This window comes from Apteryx rowi, unplaced genomic scaffold (assembly GCF_003343035.1).
Source record: "Apteryx rowi isolate R43461 unplaced genomic scaffold, aptRow1 scaffold_105, whole genome shotgun sequence".
Taxonomy (NCBI): Eukaryota; Metazoa; Chordata; class Aves; order Apterygiformes; family Apterygidae; genus Apteryx; species Apteryx rowi.
Window position 1 is genome coordinate 2,056,595 of NW_020447253.1, and position 18,951 is coordinate 2,075,545.

The window sequence follows — 18,951 nt, forward strand, 5'->3', positions numbered from 1 at the left end:
TTGTCATTGCACATATTCACTTCTGAATTTAAATTCAGTGATACCTTCAAAGAAGACACTGTCATTAGCTGTGATCATAGTGAAGTGAAAGTCCCAATTTTCTTTTTTTATTTAGTCTTTGCATATAGTAGGTCACTTCTTAGTGATCCAGTCCAACTCCTATCACCAATTTTTTCATATCTAACATGGTACTGGGTTAATTCATTTGGAGTGTAGAACACACCACTAACGAAACAGGATTAACTGCTGCATGAACACTGTCACCCACTGGTCAACCTTCCCACTGAAGAACCTTTGTTTCTGAAGACTTTTTGCAGTTGTTTCCAAGGGCAGGTAAGTTAACAAGTTAAGTCACAAGTTAACTTATCAAGTTAAGTTACTTCAGCTCTACAGGAACAAGATCAAATCAAGTGGGAGTTTTGTCACTGGCTTCAAGGGAGCAAGGAGTTCTTGCCACCCTTAAAGAGGTTCTCTCAGGGCTACTAGATTACCTCCGTAAGTGCTTATGGGTTCCACCACCAAAGCAGAGTTGAAAAGGGTTATCTACTATTTCCTAACTGATTCTTGTCTTTCTAGAGTGTAACATTGGAAACTAGAATGGTTACTTGTGCGTTGGGGAATTTTTCCCCTCTCAAAACCACACTTTTATTATAATACTAGCTATTATTACTATTCACATTACAATAGCACTCACAATCTGTAGGCATTGCTCACGCATTCAAAAATGGACCACAGTCCCTGTTCCAAAGAAAAAGGCTTGTACTTGTCTTAGTAAGTGAATAAATGTTTAACTTGGGCAATATTTAGTTAGAGCACTTTTTGAGATGGCAGATTTTGTGATGTGATATTTTAATATATCATTCAGTATGTTCTATTCTATTATTTTATGTCATTAATATGTTCTAAAGAGCAGGGTAACACTAAGAAGTGACACAACATATTAAAATAAAAAGACAAAATTAAATTCAGACAAATGAAGAATAATCTATCAATAGTGCAAGAAACTGTAGAAATTAGCCTTTACTTGAGTCTTTTAAGATACAGTAAACAATAACAGGACAAAAAGGACAGCATTCTTTCTCTAGCTTATTTAAAGCGTTTCAACTGGATTATGAAAATCAACCACCATTTGCTTTCCCTTGGCTTATTTTATGTTCTTGCATTCACCATCTAATTAACTAATGTTTTAACCGCTATTTTAGCTTATAAGCAGACACTGACTGAAAGTTTACACAATCCTCCTCTGCTGTACTCATGTCCATGTAAAGAAATCATCTGCCATATGCATAACAGTCAAGATGCAGCATTATTGTATTTCATTTTGTAAGTTTAATTAAATTCACACTTGCAGATATTTTATTTTTCTATCAATTCAGAAGCTAAAAGTTTACTGTTACCAAGTCATTCTAAAGCTGAAGAACTCTAGCTATTCCCCAGTTTTGAGGTCTTTTGAGACACAGGAATACTGAAAAGAAATGTAGCTTTTATTCATTTACAAATTATTACAAGCCTTACAAAAAAACCACCCCAAACTTTCATTTAATGTACTTTCAAATAAAAATCTATCCTTTTTGTTTGTTTAATTTAAATAAATTTGCATATTTTTCTCTAGAGGGTTAATTATTATGTCTTCTGCTATTTTGCTGATGAGTCATAAGTTACTGCCAAACAGGCATTCAGGGGAGGTTACCTACAGCAAGTCACATATGGCAAAACACAATCACCCTTGTTTCCCACCACCACACCAGGATTCTTTTCCCAGTGACCATTTCCTTCATTTCATACAAATAAATACTGAAAATCACAATGTTTTAACCCATATATAATGGCATCAAAAAGACTTTAAAAATCTGAACCAAACATGAGAGATCAAGAGCAGGATAGTGGCATGGAATATTTCATAGTGCATTGTGTAAAACATTTTCCAGAGGAGAAATGAAGTTTTACTGAGTCAGAAAAAAACAAGCAAGAGGACCATGAATAATCAGAGTACTAACTTGGAGAATTAAAAGCTGAATTCTAATATCTGATCAAGAAATATTTCTAGATATTTTTGAGAGACTTTTCTAAATAAATCCAACTGTTCTTGGAGGGGGTAGAAGAAGCCAGGCCTAATCTCTCCGTAGTTATGAATCTAGAACTGATGGCACATATGAGGCTTATGAAACACAGCCGATGCACAGGAAGGCAGCTATTGGCCTGAGCAAAAGCAAAAATTGAGATACTTAGAGAAATATACTGGCAAAAACTTTAGAAGCCTACAGGCCTGCTAAAACCAATGGAAATAGGTGAGGATTCCTATTACTCCTGGATTTTCAAGTGCTTAAACACAGCCCATGTCTCACTTCTGTGAGGTGGGTCCCCTGCTCTGCTTTTGCATCATGCTCTCCAAAATGAATAAATATAGGCATATAACTCCAGATGTATACATCAGGAACACATGCGAATTGAATATTGTAAGCCAGTGTAGGTAGCTTTTTTTAGTAAAATACAAAACAACATGATACATGGAATATACACACCCACATCACGTATAATAGAATTTCTTTTCTCAAATATGAGGGGTAAATCAGGCATTTGGTTATAAATAATTGAAAAGAGGATCTTCACTGAAAATGCTTAAGTAACCTCACTCAGAGATCCTGCTGTCAACATTGCCTATAACATAAAATTGCAATGCAAATACAAAAAAACAAACAAAAATAAGTACTTACACCAAACATTTGTCTAAGATCTGGATCCCGGAATCTGAAAGGTATATTTGAGACGTGCAGCCGTTTTGGCTGCGATTTGTTTTCTGTGTTTTCAGAAGATTGTGTCTGTTGCTGGCCATCGGTCTGTGCTGCATCATCTGTCTGCTAAAGGGGTAAAACAAAATAAAGTAAAGCACACTATGTATTTCTGTATTCTTTAATTTAAATAAAGTTGTGGGATTAATTTCTCAAAAACAAAATACTGAAAAGGAGTTAAAAAACATTTAAGCAAAGTTACTGAAGACTATAAGAAGCTGAAATAGATATAGCGTGTTCATTTTTCAAATCCAGTTCTGTATCTCTCTCAACAGGATGATTTCCCCCTGATTTTTTTAGTACGCATTTGGAATAAACCAAGAGCATCCGAAGAAGATTATTTTCAGTGTAGATTTTCTTAGCAGTTTTTAAATAATGAATAAATAGTCTCCCTACATTATAGGACTGTTGGAACCTCTTTAATCTCATCAGGGTTTGCCAGTGAAAGAAACCAAATCTCCTTGTCCAGATAAGAGCCTACTTGCAGTAGCAATCTATACATTTTCACGTAAGATTAGTACTCCCATTCAGAGGCCACTGGCACGTCTACACAGGGGGCGGGTAACACATCAACTCCTAGTTGCCATTTCATAAGCAGTGCTAATGGGCACTAGAGGGTCATTTTCTCTAGATAAATGGTCACCATTATGGAAAAGGCCTTGAGTTGCGAAAGGGAACAAAAGTATAATCAGTGGTGAAGGTTGCCCAATATGAAAGTGAAATCCAGAAACAAAGTTCTACAGATTTTCTTTCTCACCAAAATAAGAACATATCACGATACTTCTTAGAAGGATACGGTTGCTCAGTTTTAAAACGTTATCTTCTGATTGAAGCACATTGCAGTGTATTACAATTTACCAAATGAAATTACAAACTCCTACAGAGATTAGGAAAAAAAATTATGTCATTCATCTGAAATGTAAAACTAACCACCATAGCTCTATTAGTATTTTACAGGAATTCTTTGGCTGTTTTCTTTAACGATATCGTACAGCACCTAATTAATCACTGTGTGTACAGCACACACATTCACTAGAAAAAGATTTTGCACAGGTATGTAAAACCAGCATAATTATTACTTGCTTTTGCACTGGTAAAGAGGATTTGGAAAGAAAAAGAAGAAAGAAAATAGGTGAATAAAACTACGAGGGTCATCTTGCAGCTGTTAGTCTGTTTTCTCTATCCTTCCTCTTCCTTTCTGACCACATTAATCTTCCAAATATTAATTTTTCCCTGGTGTTCTAATGTTAGCTCAGTTAGTCTTTTTTTCATTTTGTTAAAATCAAGAAATCTCGCATTTCCTGCTAGTATCAAATTGATTTCTCAAGAAAATAACAAACAAAAAAATGGCTAAATAAAATAAACCTTACCACACAGTTTTAGTACCAATAATCCTGTTAAGAAGGAAGCAAAAGAACTCAAATAGAATACATTATTTAGGCTAGCGATAACTATATACAAACTTATGCTAGCAAGTTAAGTTCAACATGATCATCCCCAGTAAATGCAAACTTTCTCAAATTTGAAGTATAAACAAATAAAATTTCTTTTATTTCTTGTATGCCTCCTGACCCAAGATGACTTTACAAAAAAAACCCTCCAAGAACGATACTATGTGTTGTACGGGGTTTCAATACACAGAGTTTTTTGGTTTTTTTCCTCTTGGCAGTTGGCTAATTTTTCTTGAAAGATTTTAAAGGATCTTTTGATCATAAAATAGTTCTTTTAGACATATGGATTTAAACTAGATCTTCAATTCTGAAAGTACGATCCATGTGTTAGTTGTTATCCTTGCTCTCAGGCAAAAAACTACAGACAAAATTCTGTTATGATTTCATTTGCAAATGTGTGTGTGTTTTATTACAAGACAGAACAGCAACAGTATCTTAGTAGATGCAAGACGCAGGTAACTTGCACCTCCATGGAAGTAGACAATTTCAGCACGATTCTTTTGATCAAGGGTTGAACAGTGCTTTGTAAGAGATAGTCCGTTAAAAGAGCTTTGTTTATTCTAAAAAAGACATTTTTGGCCCTGTTATCAACTGGCAACTCTCTGCAATATGTGCTTTACACTTTGGGGGCACTGGCAAGTGTAAATATTGGTATCTAGTTTAGATGTCTGAATCAGGAGCCCAAATCTCACTGGAGTCATTAGTCTCTTCAAAGTATCAGTTCTCAAACCGAGACAAATTAGAAAAAACAAGTGAGGCGCAAAACACCTTAGCTAGGAATCCTGCAGAGGAGGCAAGAAAGGGTAAGGGTAGGACAGGAACGGGAATGAGTGATCAGTGAGTGGCAAGACAGCTCTTTTAGCAGCAGCATTGATTTAAGGGTTTACCAAAAGAGCATTGTGTAAAGGTCTCCATCTCAGGACAAGGTTCTGTGCAACTTATCTGTCCTCACCAAGATGTCCCGTCACTACGCTGCTGTTTCTCTCCCTTCCACTCAGTTAATACAACTGGGTGAGGCAAACAAACTGGATCACTGAAGTGATCCCTGTTAATAAATAGATAAACAATTTGGAAGCTTTATTTGTCTCTGGATCTTCTGAAGTAATACAATTTATAGTGTGGCTCTGCCAGTTGTTGGATGTGGTCAAGAGCAGCAAGAATTTACTGAAGAAAACAGACAGACTTGCACCCTCACTGAAGCCAGCAGCCTAAGTCCTTATCATTTCTACAGAAGCATCAGTTCACCAGTGGTGCCTACATTTCCCATGACACGATTCATACACGAACGCAAATGACTGTATGAACTAAAGAAGACTTTTCAAGTGATCCGAATAAGAAACTGGGAACAGCTTAAGTTTAAACCTAAAACTATGAGTCAGTATCCCCACATCTCTTCCTCTGCTACTCTCTGACACACAGGCAATGCTACATGAACTAACAATTAATGCTTAAAAATGTCTAGTGATTTAAGTATTAAATATGGTATACAGCTGCTACAAGACAGAAACACGTTCCGTGCTAACCTCTTGCTATGATACCTAAAAACCAACTCACAGATGCAAAATTTAGATTTTAGAAAACTGTTCCATCCAAAAACACCACAGAGATTATTTTCCATTTGGGGGCCTTAGAAGGAGAAAAATAAGAAGGAAATTTGGTGGTCAGGCAGGTGGGGTATAAGAGACTGGAAATTGTTGAAATACAACACTCGAGAAAAATTTAAGGTCAATTAGATTAATCGGAACAGAATTAAAAAACTCTGAAGGTGCTCTTCAGCTTCAGGAACAAAGTGTGCCCCAGGAAGAAATTATACAATCAGCATACTGTATAAATGCAAATTAGAAAAATTTCTGTTCATTGTATTAATATAAATGATGAGAAAGAAGGAGTGGAAGGGTTGAACTTTGCAATATTAGCATACTGAAACATTAGGAACAGCTTTTGTACTGAGAAGTTTAACAGATACACCGTCAACAAACTCAGTGAGATTTCAGAAGATGATGCTAAAATAGAGAAATTATGGGTGAGGTGGGTGAATCCTAGTAGTGTTATTTTCTGGGTGTTCTTGATTTTTAACACTTTTTTTTTTCCCCCCAGAAACCTGAAATTTAGAATTTCAACCAAGAACTTTATGGCGTTCAGGCAGTAAGGACTGAAAACTGGAAACTTCAGAAACTCACTATCATCAAAAGTTCATACCTGCAAACTTCCTTGAGAAAGTCTCAGCAAGAATTAACAGAGCTAAAATATTTAACGTGTATTAAAAGGCTTTGCATTACAACAGTGTCTTTACAAACTGCTTTACCATCCAAAATCTACACATGGGCCTAGGAAACCTGGAAGAGGATAACTGCCAATGTGGAGCTGATTCAAAAATTTCAAAGTAACACCACGGATGCAAGATGCACAGAGGAGAGAGGACACAGGCTGGATTTTGCAAAATCCCAGAAGGAAAGTTTCAAAGCTCTGTGGACTTGAAGAAGTAGAATGCAATTTACCTTGTGCATAAATAATACATTTGAAGAGAATATTTTCCTTGCTGACCACTGTTGCCAATAAAGTATTGTAACAAGACAAAGAAAGTGGATCTGAAAACCTATGTCTGCTATTTAAAACTCAATCGGAGCTCGTATGTAGCTAGCTGTTCCACAGCAGGTAACTGTCAGGACTTTACCCTCACTATATCCCTGCAGTCCTGTATGCAGTCAGCACAGGTCCTGACCCATTAAAGTTGTGGTCAATACCCTTTCCTATGAGAATCAAGCAAATTAGTATGCTTTATGCAAAACAAATAAATAAACAACCCCCTTAGCCTTATCATTAAACAGCAACGACACAAACATCAGCATAATCTGCATGATTTTTCCATACGACCATCAATCCTACTAAGCTGTATCAGTTACATTCACATATCAAAGTCATGAATTTAACTTGGCGTGAAAAGATCTCACTTCATAAACCAACTATTCTAAATATTTTACAATTGGAATTAACTATCTGCTGTCGCCCCTTCTGAATAACTACATTGAAATCATCCTGTTCGTAGATCTAAAATCCTCACCAGAGAAAAATGATTGAAAAAAAGTAATACTACAGTCAGCTTAAAGAAGAAGTTTCCAAACTTTAAGCATAATAACCAGGTTTACCTAAGAAAACTGATTAAAAAGATAGTTACGCATTTATCACATATCCACATGGCCAAAAAACTATTCCAGGCTGTTCAGCAACATGAGTCACTTCATTGAAATGTATCTTCCCGGAAAGATAGATAAGTCAAAAACACCTCTTGTCAGTCAGATAGGGTAAAAACACATCCAAGCTCTTGCCGGTGAGATATAAATCCACCACTGTCACCAAACAGTCACAGATTTTGTTGCTGTCAGTCACAGCCTTCTTGCATGTGTTACACCACCAGGCTACATGAGTGACGCTGGGAAAGTCTGCCCAGAAGGAGGTGCAAAATATGCTCAGAAAGAGCTCGCTGGCATTTCTTACTGGAAAGATTTTGCTGTTGTAAAACCGAGATTATCTTTTATATGCATACCGTTTATGTTGTTTCAGCCAAAATACTAAATAAGACAATACCACTAAGATTTTCATGTATCCAAAACTTTTGGGAATAGTAAATAATAAAAAACCTGGTCAGAATTACTTGAATTTCATCCTAAATATATCACTATCTGTGTCACTGCATATTTTAGGACAAAATAAACCAGTCACTCAGGCAAAACTACAGCGCCAAAATTAAGGAACTAAATACCAGCGCCGCCTTCTTCCACCAGCGACAGGAAAGGGTCGGCTGGGTCGGTGGATTACAGCCTCTGTGGAAATGCCAGGCCTCATTTCTAGAGCGAGAGCATTCGAGGACAACTCATTAGGAATTTTTATCTGATCTTTTCTCCTCAAAACCATAGGGCCGGAAAGGGGTTGCAAGATTCACTGGCGTCACCTGTTTTTGAGGCACGGTCAGCGTGTGCCCCCACGGTAGGGGCAGCTCGGGGTGGGCTCTCCCGCGCCACCTGCCCGGCGGGGCTGTCCTGCCACCCCACTCTTCCCTCTCTCTTCTGGGAATGTAAAGCCATTACTTCTTCTCTTATATACCACACATATGGAAGAATAATTAGGGCTGTCCTCTCAGCCATCTTTCCTGTACGTCCCCACAGTGCTTTCACGCCCTCCTCCCCGGTGCTGCCTTCTGGGACGGTTTCTGCTCACCTGCACTTTCCTCTCCGCATCGTTCCAACCTGCCGCGGCTCCTTCTTTCACAGAGTGTTCAGTACTGCACACAGCACTTCAGCTTAGGCCTTACCACTGCTGCTTGAAGCACAAGGACTGCATCAGATATTCCCGGGAGATATTCCTGTTAGACATCTCAGGTGGTCCTCGCTGTGCCTTTTTTTTTTTTTTTTTTTTTTTTTGCAACAGCATGATTAATTCATGTGCAACTTGTAATCCATTCTAACCCCAGACCTTTTTTGTGGAACTGCTCCCTAACTGGTGATTTTCCATGCTGTATTTGTGCAGTTTGTTATTCCTCCCTAAGCGCCTTGCATTTGATGTTTTTGAATAGCATGTTATTTTTTCAGGCCATACCTCCACTTTATCCAGATCACTTCAGACTCCAGCCCTGTCCTGCAAAGTACTCACAGTCCTTCCCAGCTCGGTGTTGTTGCAAATCTAGTAGGTATACTCTCTATTCCATCATTCAGGTCATTAATAAAAACACTGAATAACGCCAGAGTGACCACAAACACCTGCAGAACTCCTTGTAATAAATCTGCCCATTTTAATAGTGAGCTACTTCTCAAATACAGTTTCTAGCTTTGCACCCAGCCTACTGTAGTTGCATGTTTACCATATTTCTCAGCTTGCTTTTAGGTACATCAAGTGTAAAAGAATCAAAGCTTTATGAAAAGCGAAATATAACATCTAAGGCTTTTCTGTTGTCCACAAGGCCATTGCAGAAGTAAAAGACAGTATCTTTGGACAACTCCATTGTTACTGTGACTCCATTATCCACTGCAATTGTTACTCTTCTTGTACTACAGGTGTTTAAAAATGCAATACGCATATACTTGTTCCACTCTTTTCCCAGGATTGAACTGAGATGATAGCACATCTCTTTAGCCTATATAAACAGCCTTTCTCTCTCCCTCTTCTTTAAAAACAGGCATCCTCTTTACTCCATTCCAGTTCTCCAATACTTCTGCTCATTCTCCATGAGTTAACAGAGAGACATTAATGGCTCACACATTTCATCAGTTAAATCTTTAAATACCTTGGAAAGGAGTGTATTAGACGCAGTCAAACTAAATAATGTAGTTTACCTGAATATTTTCTAACCTGTTTTTTTTCCCTTTGAGACTGACAACTTTTTCTAACATTTGGGAAATAACTATAATACTCACCCGACTCGAAGCCAATTTCTACAGTGAGGAATTGGAGAATCATGCTGTTTTCCTTCCTCCCAACATCTCATTTTACACTTATTCGCAAAGACTCTTTCCATCCTGGCATTATCCACCAGGGTCTCCAGCCTGACTAGATTCATAACTAGAAGAACCTCTCAAGCACAAAACTTGCCAGCAGGATATTCCAAGAGCAATCTCAGCAGACAGCCTGGCTGCTTGAGTTGAGCGCTATGCACAGCATCTCCAGCTGCCCACTAAAAGGCTTATCCACTCAATCTTACCAGCTGGATGGGATGCCTACAATAATTTTCACAGCAAAGAGGCTCTTTTCTCCTTTCACACTTATCCAGAGGTTTTTAAGGGTCTCCATCCTACCACAACTGGGACCTTGGATAAGGGATCCCTTAAGTTGCGAGGGAACAATTCCCTTCTGCTCTTCCTAATCAAGATAAACAACTTTATTTTCTGTGACCTATGTTTTTTGCAAGTATGAATTTTCAAGATTGAGACAAGATTTTGAACTTTTTATGGCACCTTATGCCCTTCTCTTATGACATAGTTGGTCACAGTGGTATAATGTGGACATATTGGTCGCAACGGACACAGTTGGCACAGTGCATATTATACAGCATCATTAAATACCCCAAAACAGTCTGCTTTCATTTTCAAAGCCTGAGGCATCATCAAATTTAAATGAGATTGTAAAGTTCCTAATCGTCACCAAGTCTCTTGAGCCCTGTGATTCATAACTGTCAAAGATTAAAATAATCCAATGTGTGACAGTTCAAATAATTTAAAAAGAAGTCATTTTTTTAAACAGGTAAACCAAGGAGTCAGTGACTAATGTACTGGGGCTGAAAGCACAGATAATACGGACCCTTAGTGCCAAAAGAAATCAATGGTAACTGCAGGTTCTCAGCCACCCTTGAAAATTACTACAGATTGGCTTTTTCCTATGCATGTCAGTCAGTACTGTATCAGGTTAGTTTTCAGCTCTGAGGTTTAAGATGTCATTTGTCATCTTCACTGAAAGGTCATTTCCACTCATTTGCTGCACGGCTTTTCTCTGGTTCCACTGGGAATGCATTTCTAATTTAAAAATCCTAATAAACAGTTACATATTTTAGCAGATTATTGATGAGTACTGCCTGGAGGGAACTACAGGACGAACACTTCGACATCCCATTGACTATAAAATGACAGAGACGGCTACAAAATCTTATTTATGTAAAAAAAAATTTTACTATGGATATTTATTAATACACAATTGCACACTATTGCAAGTTTCCAGCACTATTTTGTATCGTAAATGTTAAAATAAGTTGCTGAAACTTGAATCTTTAAAGAACTGTTGATTGCATTTACAAGCATTTCATACAGAATTGAGATGCTCAATTTTCCATAATAATTTCTTACTCAATCGATATATCTGAGCTAAACAAGTTTAATCTTGGTGAAATTTAATTTAGGTATGGACAACATTCAGAGAAAATCATTCAGAGAATGATCATCCCTACATTTCTACCAAGATATACGTCTTCATACATCAATTTTAATTTATCATTCCAGAGAATAAGTATTCCTCTCTATCTTAAGAGCTGGTATCATGCTGTTATTATTCTTTGATGGTTCTCTCTGATAGTATTCTTGTCTCTTGACCCTTCCCCAATCTGACCCAATATATACACATCTCTTTGAATAAAACTGAAAAACAGGATGTTGATTTGGGATAAAATAAATCCAAAAATTTCTTCTTTGGAGAAAATTTTATTTTGTTTTCTTTTTAAGGTGAAAACCTGTTTGTTACTGATCCAGACTCGCTAAATATTTCATCCAGAACTCTGTTTTTCAGGGGGAAAAAACGTTTGCTTAAAACTTTCATCCAGCTCTAACATGCATCTATGTCCCAGGTTGCTCCTGATATGGCACAATGGTGTCATCTCCCATCCCTAGTATTTGTGGCAAAGACACCATATGAAATAAAACATGATATTCGGTGAACCTGAATTCAGAAAAGGCCGCGTGTACAGCACTCACGCAGAAAAAACAACTGCATTCTCCTCCCAGTGAATACATACTTTCCGTATCCTTCTCCATTTATTGCAGAAGACACAGTCTGTCCTATAATCTTTCTTAAACTGGAACTGTCAGTGTTATGTTTTCTCTCTGTTCCTTTTCACTGAAGTATAACTAGCTACCTAATCTCTTTCACTTTCTGCAAAACTATGGTGGTGTAGACAAAACTGACACCCTTACCCTCCAACTCTGTTTTAAAGGTAATGAAATGCTGTCACACCATAGCTGTTTGCATGCCACTAGGGAATGAACGCTGGCATCAATATAAGCCTTTAAAGAATAAATTTGACACAAGCAGTAAGGATGCCTAAAACTGAACTAAACCTCTTCCTGGTCAAACAGAGAATGTGTTGGATCAGGGTTACTTGAAAAAGCTTTAGCAAGTCTTGATCATTCGTCAATAATCTGCAGGCAAACATAAATCAGTTACATACTTTAAACACAACAAGTTTAGAGGAAGAACTATATTCTAGTTGGAATCACCTATTTACAGGAGGAAAAAAAGAGAAGAAAAGCAATAGATTATTTAAAAAGAATTTACTCAATGGCAAACTTAGTAATATACTGTTTTTGATGTGTGTATATATACAATATAAGGATAAAGCTCTTAAGACTTTTAAAGAAAAAAGTGCTCATTTGAAAAGCTACCCGTTTTTTTCCTGCTGTACCAATCAAGTTATTTCTCAGCGAGAAAGAGCTTGTGAACGTCTTCTAGGCATTATTTGATTAGGTTGACAATATTATGTGAGCAATGGTTGAGTACCCACTGTGCTGTACTTTTGACCAAATTGATTTGTGTAATGAACACTTGCTCTGTCTCTTCTCCAGCTTGAATAGGGCTCTTGATTTAACCAGTGGTGCTGGAAGCCAAGTGAATTTACAGCCCCCGCAGTCATTCTCTCTCAATCTGGAGAGAATAGCAGCAGCAGCAGTACATGAGCAAGCATAATTCAATACATTGTGCTATAAGCGCAAAAAATAATATCAGAGAGCTCTGCAATATACCTGTTTGATTTGATTTGTAAACCTGATAAAAAAAAGCAATCGAGAAAAGTTCAGAAGAAAAAAATATGTGTGTGTCCTGAGCAAAAATGTAACCATACTGAATGTGTAGAGAACTGAAAAAATCATGTATACTAAATCAACTTCATACTTTTCTTAGATAACATTGCACATTCTCCACTTAAAATGGGGCTAGATTCTGAAAAGTTATTTTCCATTAGAAAGTGAGCAAAGAAAATAATTTAAAACTGCGTTTGGTACTTTTTAAAAATACTGTTTCCAAAATATACTACCCAACAGGGTATTGACACATGTAGATAGGCTTGTATCTTTTCTGTTTTCTTAAATAGATAGACTGATTAACTAATCATACTGGTTTTGATACCTTTGTATTCTGAAGAGTCTCAGCCCCGGAATGTGCTCCCAAGAAGCATCATAATGGAGGGGGAAAGGAATTATCTATGTAGATAGATGTTTTTGTACATAAATTTTTACACAAAGGAGCACACATGTAGCATTTTATCACTGTGCTTTTACAAGTGTGATGAACATTTCCAGGAGAGGTATCAGTGACTTTTCTTGTCAACTGCATCTCTGGTATCCTTCTCTCATGAATAAAGATTTATACGAAGTCTCATTGTTTTAAAGATACTACCAGGTGAGATTATTTTCTCAAGTGAGTTTTAAAATAAAATTATTTTGTTTTTAATATCTCATACTGCAATGCATGCAAATCTCATGCCACATCAATCTGCTCCTTAAGAATCTATTTTTGAAGACAATGTGCATTGTTCTTTGTGCTGATCTACTGAAAAGTGTACCTCAATGTGGAACTTGCTATTATGTGCAAAGAAATGTAATAGTACAATCATAACTGCATGTTGCTAAAATTCCAGTGTAATCATGAATATTTCTTACTCTAGGAATACCTGGTTTCAGAAATACTGAGACTTAAGACCCGTTAGCCAGGTTTCTAAACGAGGGGGAACCCTGACCTTCTAATTCTCAGTGGTAAAATTCCCTTTTACTTTGGCTGGGTCAGAATTTCACTCCTAAATCATACTCACTTGACAAATGTAACTTCATCATATCTCAGTTTCCCATATTATAAAAGGTATAAGGCTCCTGCCTTCACTTCTTTTACAAAAACATTTTACTACCCAAAGCACCAAATGAAAACACAGACCAAAGAATTACTTTGTCACCATTTCTTACGACAGTTCTGAACAGAAACATGCAGAACAAGCCAAGTCTCTGCTCTATGGGGCCTCCTTGTCCCTGTTCTGGAGCCCTGCACCATCCCTCCGGCTACTGGCCAGTTTATTAGTGTCTAAGAGCAGTTCTCAATTCCATTTCACTACTGGCAAAGATATGTCAAATGTTCACTTGTCCCTACTATTCTTAATAAAAGACATGTTTCAAAGTTGAGACAAAATGTGAGGCACATACTCTTAGCTCGTGGGCTGCACGGCATTTTGGTAACCCAAGGACATCCTAATGATCGAAGGCAGACAGAGCAGTAAGCCCTATTATTTTATAAGGACAAATAGAAAAAAGAACAAATAGATTTGTTCATGAAATGGTGCTTCATGTGGAAGCAATTGCTTAATAGAGAATGGCACTCAAACAGAGGCAAGAAAAGAGAAAAGCAGTGGGCATTCTTCCTTATGAACTAGTTTAAAATTCTAACAATGTAATGAAAGTATTTTTATCTTATTTAAATAAATTTTGTATCAGACTATGACAAGGAAGTCCACCCTTCTTTTCCTACAGATGCCAGAACAGTCTCTATATTATTCCAAGTCCCCAAGTCTTGTACTATGTCTAGTATAAGCATTCATTTTTTTAAGTGAGAAGAGACAATGACCTGCTCTCTGGAATATTTCACGGTAGAGGTCCTTGATCAGTCAGATGAATACAGTTTATTACCAGGAAGGCAACATATGGTGGTTGACCCTGTCTGGGCCATTTGTTTCAGAACTACCGCAACACACAAACCTGATCTGGTAGACTCCTTTAATCTGATTTACAAACAAATGAAAAAGAACCTGAATAATTTTGTGCTTCGCTTTGGCAGTTTCTATGGTGCCTACTGTTGAATATGCTTTGGGGCATCAGACTATTGGGTATTGTTCCAGGTTGAGGACTCAACAGCAGTATTGATTATTTCTGTCATTTCTAGGTGGATGCATTCTGGATGCTGATACCAGAGGCTACAAGAAAGTACCGTTATTATTGTGCTAGCTTATGCACAGAAGGCCAGCAGCCTGAACAAGAGATCATTAATTCTGAGGACAGATAGAAACAGCAAGATAGTTTTCTTAAGCTTCTGGTACTGTAGGGCAACCAAAAAGTTATTAATTACTTGGCTAGATTAATTATTTCCCCAATCTATCTTCCTTAACAATATGGAATATATATATTCCTTTTATAGCGTTTTACATCCACATTGCTGGCTCATCATTTTTCTTCTAAAATAGTCAGCAGGATATCAGAGAACAGCATATGAATCATGTTGTTTGCAGTGGAATACCAGAACGTATAAATGTTTTAGCTACTGAATGCGCTGTCTCAGAACTTAGGCAAAATTTGCCAATATAAAGAGTAGATTTTTAAAAGAATGTTCATGAAAGCTTTCAATAAAGCTTTGAATCACTAAGCAGTTGCCAAGTTCAGTTAAGGACATTCAGTTGACATCAGTGTATCAATAATTTGGAATAAGAGAAGGAATTATAGTAGGTTGCTGAATGCATTATTTATCGTTTGCATCGGTTCAATAACTATTTCCGACCATCTACTCATCCCATCTATGAATATTGTAACAACAATTAACAAAATCATTCTCTAATCACCTGCCTCCTAGCTCCATCAGCCAAGAAGGAAGTGTATATATTCTATTCACATTTTTAAAAATTCATGCTACATCTACAAAAAATAAATTATTGTGATATTGTCACAGGATGATTTAAAAAAAAATCCTTGTTTTTATCCTTCAAAAAAGGGGAAAAAATTAAGTGGACATACTGAGGAACATTTGCCTGGTTAAAGGACAAAAGCATTAGTTTAATCCAAATAAAAATATCTTAAACCGTGATATCAAAAGTGATAAACAGACATGAAGAAACATTAAATTATTTTCATTATGCCTCTTTCATCTATTAGTCAGAACACGACTACTTCCAATGTAATGCTTGTAGCTCTTCCAGAGAACTTTAATAACAGGAATGGTGAAGCGTTTAAAAATAACTTTGTTTCAACACTTCAAAGACTATTGTAAGATCTAGACAGGCAACAAATGAGAACGTACAAAACAATACTATGAAAGTAAGTATAGAAATTTTGAGTAGAGTTGTTTTAAGAATTTTGCCATTTGAATGGGTGGTCCTATTGCACAAGCTTTTGATAAATCAGTCCAAGTATCACATTACCAAAAAGTTATCAGGATACTTCACTGCTAAAAAATTGCTTGCTCACGTTATTTTTGCCCACAAATTACTAGACACATTTACCTCCTAAATTCATCTCGGTGATTTCTTTAATGATGGGAATTCTCCTCTTGTATGCCTAAGAAGAAACAGAAGGCTAAGGATGTGGTTACATGATGAGTTTGAGCATCAACCACACACTTGCCACAAAGTCCTGCCTTTCTTGCCACCTTGGGACTTGGGTTCCTTCCACCTCCCCGTGTTAACTACAGCACTTGTGTAGAAAAGTGTTCAGTCAGAGCAGTTGATCCAACTGAAAACTAACACTTAACAGAGTTAGCGAACTGATTCAATTCACAATCCAAGAAAGGGGCAGAAACATGCAGGTGAGGTTGGGAAAGGGAAAAGTAGAGGACGGGACTGCTCCTTCTGTGGATCGTGGGAAACTGCCATGTACACAAATCACCGACAAAGACTTCTGGGAGTATGGAGTTTTACAGGTAAATTACGTAAAACAAGAGTAGAAAATGTTCCTTGGGAAGTACTAACGGGGAATGGACGTGACGAGTTCTGCGTATCCAAAAATACACACCTCCTTCTAAAAATGTGTACCAGTAAGCAACTGAGTTGAACTGAACAGGGCTAAAATAGGTGAACAAATATAGAAACCCTTAGCATAGCTTAGATGAATATGCCTAATGGCTGTGATAGTTCTAAGTCACTTTCCTGTAAGTCACATTTTGAAAGCACGTACTGAAAATAAATCAGGACACAACTCAAACAGTCGTCCTGTGTTAATGTCTATCTGTTCCTTTTCCTAAAATTGGAAAGCCTAGTCCTTGAGATCAAAACTTTCCAACTGATAAGAAGTTCATGGCAATAACTTGGTTTCTGGAAATCCACTCATTCTCCCTAAATAAATTTTCATCTCCACCTCAGCTACTATAACACATGAAGAAAATTTTCACAAAATGACACAGCTGAATACACAGGAAGACAACTGTACTCTTTACCTGTTGTCATTCATTCATGCACAGACATCAGTGCTATAAAACAGAATGAGATTCAGTTTTTAAATGTTTAAATTACCTTTAAAATTCTTTTAAGTATTATCTCTCATAAGTCATTGTTATAAAAGGCTGCAAAGCTGCAATAAAGCTTATTAAATCTTTCTTTTAGCAATAGACTCCATCTGGAAAAAAAAATCTTTCAAAGTCTGTGGTTTTACCTTGTATAAAATTATATTCCTTATCCAGTAATATTGTACGTATTACAGTATTTGTCCAAATGAAAAACTACAGCACACTGCTTCAAAAGACACTATTTTCTTTAAGAGGATATGAAGTGTCTTTAGTTAGAACATTTGTAGGATTGGCTGAGTTGTTTAAAAAGCGATGTTCACCCTCAGCTGAAATCAATGCAGTATAGTTTCTGGAATTCCCCCCGTGACCGATACTTCTGTCACGCATGTGAAGTCCCTTTCTGTAGGAGTGGTGTTGACACAACCAACTGCTGAGTGAACTTGTGACAGCAGAGTTTCACGCTGAGAGAGAATGGCTGATTGCTACAGTGCAAGCTCATGAAAAGAAAGAAAAGGTGACAACATGATAAAAGGTTTTCATTGCTTGACCCATCACCTTTTCCCAAATTCCTGCTGTGATTTTCCATTTGCACACTTGCATGTATTAGCCCAAGGAGTCAATGCTTGAACCCTCTGAAACACAGCAGAATTTGAGGGTTCCCCACCTCACAAAAAGACACCTTCCAAACCGCATAGATCTTTTTATGCAGAGATATCATACACTGACTTAACAAAGAGCAGTTCTGTTCCTAGGCAGGACAGTAATTTTTCAAGCTTAGGTACAAGTTCTAGACTTTACTTACACACCATGAAAAAATAGCTGTGTTTATTTCTCTTATTGGTTTTGCTTGGTTCTCTCATATCTTTGCACGGTGCAACAAAATGCAAGCAGCATTTCAAAAGAGCTACAACACTTTAAATGGAAATGCATGCCTAAGGCTGTGACTGTCTGATGCTTTCTAACCTTTCTATTGAATACTAGACTGCAATACCACTGTCAGTGGAACATGCCTAAAGTTTTCTATTATCTTAACCAAAATAAGGGAAGCCCACATAACGGAACATTATGTCTTAGATAAATCAGAAGCATTTATCCTTCTCTTCAGGCTAATCCAACACATTTCCTTCATTAACGTGGAACATGATTTAAAGGTTTAGAAAATATATGTTCTTATTTCCCTCTCCCGCTTGAAAAAAAAAAACCTAACAAGGATTAACTGATTCAAAGAATTCAAAGAGGGGTAAATCACCGGTTCAAATCTAGATATAAACTCCAGTCTTATGATGAAATCTGCTTGATCTTATGATGAATTCTGCTAGTACAGAGCTTCACCGATGCAGCTGTTACTGCAGGATTGGGGCAATGACTGTGATTATGGATACTCGAGTTTGAGGACACACTGATTCAAGAAGTGGAACACAGAACTCAAGATTTCCTTGAAACAATGTTTTCCTTTCCTGGAGAAGAGAAGTAACCAGGAAAGAGGCCAAAGAAAGCATTCTCTAACAGCAATCCTAGAATCAGAAGAGTTGGCACTGACAATTTATAGCTCTTTCCTACCTTGCCTTATTTCTCACAACAGCTTTCCAACAGACCTCTCCCTTACTCATCCTCAAGCACAGCAACCAGAAACAGAAATTTTACAATCGAGATATACCTATTTTCATCTAACATCTATATAGAGAAGCCATCAGCCAAAACAGTCTCAAACAGTT

At 37.1% G+C, this 18,951-nt stretch overlaps 1 protein-coding gene across 2 annotated transcripts in view; it reads right to left on the reverse strand.

The window, feature by feature from the left end:
* RBFOX1 (RNA binding fox-1 homolog 1) overlaps positions 1-18,951 on the reverse strand; it is a 295,192-nt gene that overhangs the window by 101,966 nt on the left and 174,275 nt on the right. The window contains exons 2-3 of one of the 2 annotated variants that reach the window (XM_026068560.1): positions 10,033-10,038; positions 2,715-2,858 (exon numbers count right to left, since the gene is read on the reverse strand). In XM_026068560.1, the coding sequence (XP_025924345.1) occupies positions 2,715-2,858; positions 10,033-10,038 (150 nt within the window). The remainder of the gene's footprint in view (positions 1-2,714; positions 2,859-10,032; positions 10,039-18,951) is intronic. The other variant, XM_026068551.1, reaches the window with a different exon arrangement.